This window comes from Barbus barbus, assembly GCF_936440315.1.
Source record: "Barbus barbus genome assembly, chromosome: 15".
NCBI lineage: Eukaryota > Metazoa > Chordata > Actinopteri > Cypriniformes > Cyprinidae > Barbus > Barbus barbus.
In genome coordinates this window covers 30,001,504-30,011,592 of record NC_136743.1, presented here as the reverse complement: position 1 = coordinate 30,011,592, position 10,089 = coordinate 30,001,504, and the positions used below count along the sequence as shown (strand labels likewise).

Below are 10,089 nucleotides of genomic sequence, written 5' to 3'. Positions count from 1 at the left end.
TGAACAGCCAGTGCTCCACACAGAGATCTGATCATCCAGTCTTTCTGGAATGACATGAAGGAACAGAACAAACTGAGACAGACTAAATCCAGAAGAACTGTGTTTCCAAGAAGCTTCAAGAAACCTACATGCAAAGCCACAGTACTGTTAATTTAATATTTCCTAAATGTTATTATCACTTTATTTAAAGCCTTTATAAACAGTGCATTATATGAAAAAATGCATTAATTATGCCTTGTACTAACCCTTATAATTCATTATATAATCTTATGAATAATTTTAACCACAGTTATACATTATAATACTTACCTATTCATTGTTACTGACACGATTCACTAGGAGCAAGGAACGAGGGTGCGAGGTACTTCAAAACATAGGAGTCTTTAATAGTCCACACACGTAGGCGCACAGGAAACACAAGGAATGACGTTCAGAACCGACAAACACTAACAGAAGGACTGAGGCTTTTAAACACAGGGTAATCAGGGAGGAAGACGAGACACACCTGGAATCAAATTAACACTCAACATGAGGGAGAAACTGGGTCACATGGAACACATGGGGAGCAAAACACACACAAAACAGTCCATACTCCTGACAGTTACACCTTTAGAAAGTATAACGCAATAAAACATGATAAACAAACCTTCATGTATTATAATGCAATTTAACTTTGGTTACAATTATTTATAAAATAATGCATTATAGTGTACATTGTGAATACCTTTATAATGCATTATGCATAAAGGCTTTACGTAAAGTGTCACCGTTATTTCTATATTTTCTGCATTGTTGCCACACTGTATTTACTTAAAATGGCACAACCGTTAGTTAACTGATTATTAGTTATCAAGCAGTGCAAATTGTTTTGTACAAAATGAAACACAAACTATCATCATAGCCTTGAGTTGAATCAGCTGTGATTCCTCACATTTGCAACACTTAAGAATTGTTGGGGATATTAAACATTTCTTAATATTAATATAGAACAATGTATTTATAATTACATTATTAATGGATTGAGCCTTTCAGCAAAGAAAGCTCCAGGGTTACTGAGCTTTACTGTATGACTTTTGTAAGTCACGTTCAATTCAACGTTCACGTAAAAAAAAAAAAAAAGACTGCTTCCCAAAACAAAGGATAGCATTTTCTTACTTATGTCAAAAATGAAGCATAACTCTGATCCAATTTCCTCATTATTTCACTCTTAATATAGACATAAATTCTGAATTTAAGAATCAGTTTTTGTTTTACTCTCATCCATTTCACCCCCACTCATCCCTACAATCAAACAGACTGCATACATTATCATAGTTAAAATCATTTAGTGTAGGCAGTAATTACTTATACAGTGATTATACATGAGGAAATCATGGCCTATTTAAATGCAAGCAAAATTGTTTTACAAAAGAAACGCCCCATGTTAACAAACAAAGAAAAATAGGTTATTCAACAACCATCGAGCTCTAGTACACGAATGCCACATTTGCAGTTATACACTTAAACTGATTAATTCCTTTGTAGTGTGTGCTGCAAAATAAAGTTAAGATTAATTTAATAGTAATCTGCATGGAGATCACCTGAAATGCACAATATTATTTAAAGTTTCAATTTTTAAAACATTAGAGGTCTCTTCGAATATAAAAGTTCAGGAAAAACATCCGAAGATAAAGTTGATACTTAAATGCGACATACTGTACAAGCCAATCCACACTTAGTTATGTGGGCAGAGCTCTGACACAGCTGCTCCTCAGACACCATGAGTCTCCTCTCGCCTCCTCTGGTGTCTCCTCCTGCTACTCTGTGCATTAAAGATGGGAAAAAATGACGACTGAGCAATAAAACATTGCTATAATGAGTCTTAAATGAGATTACAGCAAGACATTAAAGATATCTCCCATGCTTCTCATCCTGTTTTCTTAGGTTTGACTCTTGAAGGCTTTTTATGAGAAACTTCAGAGGCACTGTTAATGCTAAAATTGGAAATATTTGAGAATATTCTGAGCTTCGGAAAAGCAACCCACAAGCAAAAAAGGAAAAGCTTCTGGGAAAACCTCAAAAAGTAAAAAAAAAAAAAAATAGCACCATTAAAATTTAATATGTAATGCAACTCCCTATGTTGAATATATTGTAATATTATTATTACTCTCTTCAATAGGAGCTTAATTTCAGTAGTGTTATGCAAAAAAGTACTCATGATCAAAATGTCTGAAGAAAGTATTTAATCAAAATAACTTGAATGTATCAGTTTTGCCATTTCTGTGGTAATTATAATTTTATAATAATCAGAAGAAATGTCACACTGCACAGATTTCTAATGGTATCAAAAATAGGCTTAATTGTATGCATGCAAAATATTATATTCTTTTTTTATTTTGATGTCTGAAGGCCTTTTTGCAAGAATTACCCAGGTTCACCTGTTTCTTTAATCAACTGCTTTCTTTAGCTGATTTAGATTTAGCTGTTATAAATATGGATAACTGTTGAAAACATTGTTTTGTGCTATGTGGGAAATATCTAGTTAACAACATTTATTTTTGGCATGACCCAGGAAATTATTTATTTATTTATTTAGATACACTTTAACTTGGTTTTAATTAGTGTTCTGCTCCATTTACTATAGAAATTAATTTTGTATTATTACTTTTTGATTGGCAGAAAATCCCTCAGAGCTTCTGAATACAGATGAGTAATAATCTGCCAATTATAGCACCACATATTGTTTATTTACATTCGACTATGAAATGCATGTTTTTTATCTCTACACTCATACAAATTAATGTTAGATACAAAAATTTGCACAACCTTATTTCATAGAAGAATTACAGAGTTCTTTAATGAATCTAAATATACTGGTTGTTGTAAATGTAAAGAACGTTTTAATGTCATATATATATATATATATATACAGTATATAAATCCCAGGTTTCTAGCTAAATGAACAAACTCTTTCGCCCCTATGGCCAGTACAGATGGACGAGAGCTTCTGTTGTGAGAGAACAATGTGTCTCAAATAGAAGCCATTGGCCATGTCCTTTTACGGCATTCCTCTTTGTATTTGGCACCTTCCTGGGACAAAAGGGGGCGGGACATACCTGTCAGCCCGAGGATAAAGTGCCCTCCGGCAGCATGGAGTCCTGTACCCAGAGTGTGTCTGACCCTGTGCTGTCTCCATCCGTCTGTGTTGCATCGTAACCATCAACATGGCCCCCAAGAAGAAGGAAGAGCCCAAACCAGTTGCTGCACCCAAGCCCCCAGAGCCTGAGCCCCCCAAGGAGCCAGAGTTTAACCCAGCTGAAGTCAAGGTACTAACATCTAAGTTGTTGAGATCCACTGCAAGAGATTGACTTGAAATCTATTCACTTAGTCAGGGAAGACTGCAACCTATCAGTGGCTTGCGTCTTTTGTGAAGCATTTAGATGCCGACAAATGGAAATAGAACTTCCAAAGGAAATATTGTGAATATTTGAGACTTAAAACTGTTCAGTTGCATTTCTATCAAATTGAATATGGTGTCTAGTCTGACTAATGTCAATGTAACCGCTGGTCTGTTTGGTGTACACTGAGCAATTAGTCTTCTATTAATTATGATGAAGACCAAGAGAAAATTAAAATGTAGTTGTGCTATCATTCCTGCTAATTCTGATCAAAGACTTCAGGACACTTTCTTGCAATTGATTGGCATTTGTTTGTTTTATTAATTCTAGATTACAAAGTTCTTTATTGGCATTGATGGTTACATGAAGAACCTTTAACATCCATGGAATCTTTATATTGCACAAAAAGTTCTTTAGAATATTAAAATGTGCTTCATGCTAAGAAAAAAAAATAGTTTAATTTTAGAACTGCTCTCTAAAATGTTCTTTTAGGAAACAAATATGGTTCTTCTAAAGCATTACTGCGACAGCTCTGTTTTTAAGAATGTAGAGTTTATTGATATCAGCTCATCTACTGAATGTCCTGATGACAAATGTTTCCTTCTCACAGACAACTGCTACGCTCTTGTTGCTTTCATTAATGTCCATGAGCTATTTTAAGCAACTTCAGAGACACTATTTAATGCATCCAAAAGAACAACCTACAGAATCATTGGCTTAGCATCTACAAATGCTATCTTCCACCGTCACTGCTTGGCAGTGTGTTGTGCACATATTTGTTTAATCTGCAGAGTTCAGAATTGATTTGAAAAGCCATTTGCTTGAACTAAACAATTGTCAGTGTTTGTTTGGCTATTGTCTGAGAATTCGGCATTCTGTCTTTCCCAAATCCAAATGTTTTAGCAACTCTCAGAAGTTCCACGTATTTAAACACAAAACATATAAATACAACATAATACCAAGTGGTGTATCACTTTCCAAACCTTTTGTTTTTTTGCAGGTCAAGAAATATTTGGATTTCCTAGTGTAATGGTGGAAAACTGACAGGGAAGCTCAAGTTTCAGGGGAGATATTTTAGTGGTCAACATTGCCACTCTACACCCCATTTCCATAGTCTGAAATTTTGGGGTTAGGAGAAGCCGTAATATATATTCCAAACCATTGAGGTTTAGGCCACACACAATGTGATTTTGATTACGCTGCTCCAGAATAGACCACCCAAACTTATGGAATTGTTCATTCTGAAGCCTTTGCAGATTCACGATTTAGATGCAGTATTTCAAATGAGCTCTGATTACTGAGAATGATCATTTATGGTAACTCTATAATTTACTGCATCCAGTGGCATTGTTTTTGTGATGTTTCGGTGGGCACTATGCATTAACAATATGCATTAACGATTCAGTATCTCTGGACAAAATACAAAGTTATATCTATTAAAATGAAGCTGCTTTGTTAGGTTGCAAAGTAACGGTTTCATTTTTTGGCATGTTCCCATTTTCTAAGGCCATAAAAAGCATCTTGTCAGTGCCATGCATTTGCAGCCTTCAATCACTGTCTAAGTCTGCTAACCCTGACTGATAATAGTTTGCGCTATTATGACAAAAGGGGTATCAGGTTTACACCCGCAGGGCCACACGCACCCTCTGGCTCAAGGTTGCTCATAAATTCTTTTGGACAATGAGTCACAGGACAAACAGGATTGAGTTTGAGTAACCAGAGCCGTGTGAGTGTGCATACATTTGACAGCCAGAGGACGGGTCACGCCTGAAGGACAAATAGCACCTAAACATTAATCATTTTGATTTATTAAACTTCAGAGTTTTGCATGATTATTTATTATTTGATTTTTTTTTTTCTCTTGGCAGCTCGAGTTCACTGCTGAGCAGATTGAGGGTAAGTGAGATTTTTGTATGCATATCAATATTACTTAAAAAGGAAGTTTACAGCAAATAAAGCTGTAATTACACTGCTATTGTGTATGTTCCAAATAGATAAATTAATTAATTACATCTGATTCAGCCTTTTTGTTATGTTATTATATGTTATATACAGTAAAAAAAAAATACCTAAACAAACTTTAAAATATACACTTTTGTAGATTTTAGATTTGATACAAGAAACAAAAAATATTTCAGGAAATTTAATTCTAATTTTTTTTAAAACAATTTCATCTTATACAATTTTCTTTTACATAATTGCATTTTTTATGGTTATTTTTAAATGCCATAGGCAAAATAACACTATACTATTATATATATACTATAAAAAGTCAATGTATAAAAATGTATTTGCATGAGTTAGCACCTTATAAATACTGATTAACATATCATACTGATAAATATATAATTTCAAGGCAACTTTGCAGAAAATTAATGTTTATACATTACAGTTATGAGTGATATGTTACCAGAGGTGTCAAAGTAATGCCCATATGCGAGAAATGTACAGTTCTAAGGTTATACAAATCATGTTGGTAACCAAGTAGTTGACACTAGCCAATGACTTCCATAGTATTTTTTTCCACAGTATGGAAGTCGATGGCTACTGTCACCACAGGAGATAATTCACATAGTTTTGAGTTTGGCAAAAAGTGAAAGAATGGAATAGAATAAAGACTCAACACTGTATTTCCAGGACAGAGATCTAACACAGACTTCAAACTGCCAGTGATGTAAAGCATGACCAGTGTAGAGGGTTCATGTCTGCTGGAGTGTGAGAAACTCAAGATCAACTGACGTTTTCTCTGCAGATTTCAAGGATGCGTTCCAACTGTTTGACAGGACGCCAACCAACGAGATGAAAATCACCTACGCTCAGTGTGGTGATCTGATCCGGGCTTTGGGTCAGAACCCCACCAACGCTGAAGTTATGCATGTCTTATGCAAACCCAAAGCTGAAGGTGAGACCAGAATCTGTCCCTCAGATCTCCACGGTCTATAAATCTAAAATGAACATATGTCTGACTGCCCGCTCTCAAATGCCAAGAGCCAAACTGTTCAGCCCGATCATGCCACACAGATTCAGCTTGCTTCTTTTTTTGGCAGAAATGAATGTGAAGATGCTGGATTTTGATCAGTTCCTGCCCATACATCAACACATCTGCAAGGCCAAAGATCGCGGCACCTTTGAAGACTTCGTTGAGGGCCTGAGAGTGTTCGACAAAGAGGGCAATGGAACAGTGATGGGTGCTGAACTCAGACACGTCCTCGCTACCCTGGGTAAGCTTCAACATCTAAAATAATCATCATAAACTAATTTAATATATGCGCATTCCTGTGGTAGTACTTTTTTTGCATTAAGATTTGGTTCTGTCACTGTAAAATCGAGATTCCATTATAGTTTTCAATCACTTTTTATTTTTATATATTTTTTTATGTTATTTTACTTTTATTTTTTTGTTGGCTATGTTTTATTTGTTTTAGTACATCAGGTTAAACTAAATTAAAATATTACCTTGTAAACCAGTTAAAAAACTGTTTATATTTGACTTTACTTCAGTTAATGTTCATTTTATTTACTAAATAATATAACATTTTTGTTTTTTTATTGTTATTATTATTATTATTAATATTATTCATTACTATTATTGTTATCATTAATAATAATAATTATAATAATAAAACAAAAATGTTATTTTGTTTAGTAACTAAAATAACATTATTATTATTAATATTATTATTATTATTATTATTTTAGATAATAGGCCATTATTTATAGATGGATACTCAGATACTCAGATATTAAATACTCAAAGAAATATTTTTTTGTCTCATTATTATTATTATCATCCTTAAAACAAGATACATTTTCTTGAGCAGCAAACTTTGTAAGAATCCAATATTTTCATTGAATCAATTGATAATATTTAAATACATTTAATTCATCAAAATCATGGTTTTGACTGGATTTTTTCTATAATATAATATAATATAATTATAATCTAATCTAATATAATAAAATAATTCTCAGGAAGAAAAACAGCACTACACTTTAATTCTGTATATTATTTTAAAAATAATAATAATTCCCCGTAACTTCAAATGTGGACATATTTCAATGCTAGGAATTCATTGGCATCAGACTAGCAAATCCAAAGACAAGATGACAAACTGACACTTTATAATCACACAGAACGGTCACCAGAAGCCAGTCCTGCTTTCACTCTGGTGAGAATATGTGCTTGTGTCTTCTCTGTAGGTGAGAAGATGAAGGAAGATGAGGTTGAGCAGCTGATGGCTGGTCAGGAGGATGCAAACGGCTGTATAAACTACGAAGGTGAGTTTGTACACAATTGTACCCCTCTGTTCAGCTGTTTCATTCAATGTCAGTGTGTCCAGTAATATGTGCTACCTTATAAATTAACATCTGTCATCATCAGACTGATAACATCACAGTTCATTTCTATTCTGTAGAAGTGATAATGAGAACAATATATTTGATCTCTAATCAGAATGCCATTGTTTTCTTTACCTCTAGATGACAGTGTTGTCTCAACTAGTACAATTTTTAAATTTGGATGTCTATTGGGCTCAGAATAGTATAAACAAAATATGCATTAGCACAGAATATTGATTTTGATTTCCCCCCCACAGCTTTTGTAAAGCACATCATGGCCGGCTGAACAGGTATAACAAACCACTCTGTTCCCACTTTGTCTTAAATGCATTGTTGATTGATTGATCTGTTTATTTATTAATATTTTGATATGTTGTTTCAGTGTGCATTCATCACTAGATATTTAATTCAAATCATTTCACTCTATAAAGCACTTTGATTCTCATTTTGATGCATGTGCACTGAAAATTATTATTAGTGTCGATTGTTGATTTTTTTTGTGTGTGTATTTTATTTTCCTTTTCTTCAGATGATCAAGACACTTCAATTGAGGATACAACATAATGTCGATTTTATTTTCTTTTTTACATTAAAACCCACACAGGTCTCTCTCAAGCGTTCCTTTTTGTGTGGCTCCTCAGTCTGTTACGCATACATGATTCCATCATCATAACTGCTCGTCAATTAAAAAAAAAAAGTTTAATAAATGTCACGCTTGGTTTAAACTGCCTCCTCTCTCTGAATCCTTTTCATCTCACTGAAACTCTCAGTTGTACTGGAATATCTGCATTTAGAGGTGTGATGTTGAGGAGTTAATGACATGGCTGATTCTGACATGTTTTCACTAAAATAATAGTCTATAGCCGCCTGTCTGGTGATAAGATGATGATGTCCTGTCTCGATGGAGTGGTTACTGACACAACCAGTAAACAAACCAATATAACAAATTAGACTCTTGTGCTGAGATTTGCTTTAAATAGCACGTGAATGCCACCTTTTTCTAGCAAGCCTACTCCCTGTAAAAAATAAAATAAACCAGCATATGCTGGTTAGGTATGTTTAAAAGTTAAAGGTTTCAGCTGCTTCTTACACTGCAAAAACTCTTGTTTTAAGAATTAAGACTCATTCAATTTTACTTAACCCACTGACAGATCATTTTACTTGTTTTAAGCAAAATCCACTTTTTTTTTTTTTCCTGGAAACACGACTAAATATCTTGTCATTTTGCTTATTTAGTAAAAGTATCTTGATTTAAGAATGTTTTGATATTTTGACAAGAAACAAGACAAGACAAAAATACTAAGTAAGATTTTTTCTTCAGTGTAGCTGGTCATGTGCTGGTCCTGAGCAGGAGCTAGTTGCGATAGATAGATAGATAGACAGACAGACAGACAGACAGACAGACAGACAGACAGACAGACAGACAGACAGACAGACAGACAGACAGACAGACAGATAGATAGATAGATAGATAGCCCAGTGGTGATATTCTCCTTTTCTGTAGCAGAGGAGTTCACATCTACCCTTGATTTAGCACCCTTGTATTAACTTGCATTCACAGGACGGACCCTGTCTCCCACGGTCCAGAAAGGTGTGAAGTAATGGGGGTGTTCCATTATCCTGCCCCTGCGCTCTTACATCTCATACACTTTAAATTGGTTTCATAAAAAAAAAAAAAAAAAAATGATATATTAGAAGTTTTTGAAATGTGCTAGAGAAAGGCTTTTGGCTTTAACTTTTACAATACTTTATTTTACCATTGCATCACAAAGAAAGTTTAATAATCAATAACAATAAATACAATACATTATAGCTTTTGACTCAAAAATAAAGCCAGTAAACTTGTTTTTAATTATTCGATACCAAAGATACACTAATTCATCATCATCAATAAATAAAAAAAATGAGCTTATGAACCACTTTGTTGTAAACATTGACACAATATTATTATTTTGTACAATCATATTCGTTTTTAACTCTAGACTTCATCAAAGCTTTAAACAGTACAGCCCTTACTGACCTCTCTTCTTTTATGGTCAATTGAATCTGCATTCCAAATAGTCAACGTTGCCTGACCAATAAAAAAAAAAGTCCACAAATTTTGGAGAAATCCTGCCAAAAACCTCAAAAATATTCTCTAGAAGACATCTCAGTCTATGAAGATCACAAAACATATGGAATACAGTGTCTGATACATTTCAAAATCATAACTGAGATCAAATATGGTCAAACTTCTAAGTTTATTGTCAGATATTCTTATAATGCATATTCTTCAATCAAACAACAAAGATTTGCAAAGTTGAATAGATTAACAAATGAACACATCAAAGCCTCCTATTTTCATTTATATGTTCTTATACCTCTTTTCAAGGCA

General features: G+C 33.8%; 1 protein-coding gene across 1 annotated transcript; it reads left to right on the top strand.

Annotated features, from left to right (window-relative positions):
- The first annotated feature begins 3,086 nt into the window (after positions 1 to 3,086).
- Positions 3,087 to 8,967, top strand: LOC306881333 (myosin light chain, embryonic-like). Its single transcript, XM_079435378.1, has 7 exons — positions 3,087 to 3,305; positions 5,246 to 5,273; positions 6,130 to 6,279; positions 6,425 to 6,598; positions 7,578 to 7,655; positions 7,973 to 8,005; positions 8,245 to 8,967. Exons 1-6 carry the CDS (start codon positions 3,204 to 3,206, stop codon positions 7,999 to 8,001), a joined length of 561 nt encoding a protein of 186 aa, XP_079291504.1. The 5' UTR covers positions 3,087 to 3,203; the 3' UTR covers positions 8,002 to 8,005; positions 8,245 to 8,967.
- The last annotated feature ends 1,122 nt before the right edge of the window (positions 8,968 to 10,089 follow it).

Bases quoted from the DNA above. Each gene is read 5' to 3' on its own strand.
- LOC306881333 (XM_079435378.1), top strand. From the start codon at position 3,204: ATGGCCCCCAAGAAGAAGGAAGAGCCCAAACCAGTTGCTGCACCCAAG. The intron at 5,274-6,129 runs GTAAGTGAGATT...TTTTCTCTGCAG, and splicing joins CACTGCTGAGCAGATTGAGG to ATTTCAAGGATGCGTTCCAA. The intron at 6,599-7,577 runs GTAAGCTTCAAC...TCTTCTCTGTAG, and splicing joins ACACGTCCTCGCTACCCTGG to GTGAGAAGATGAAGGAAGAT.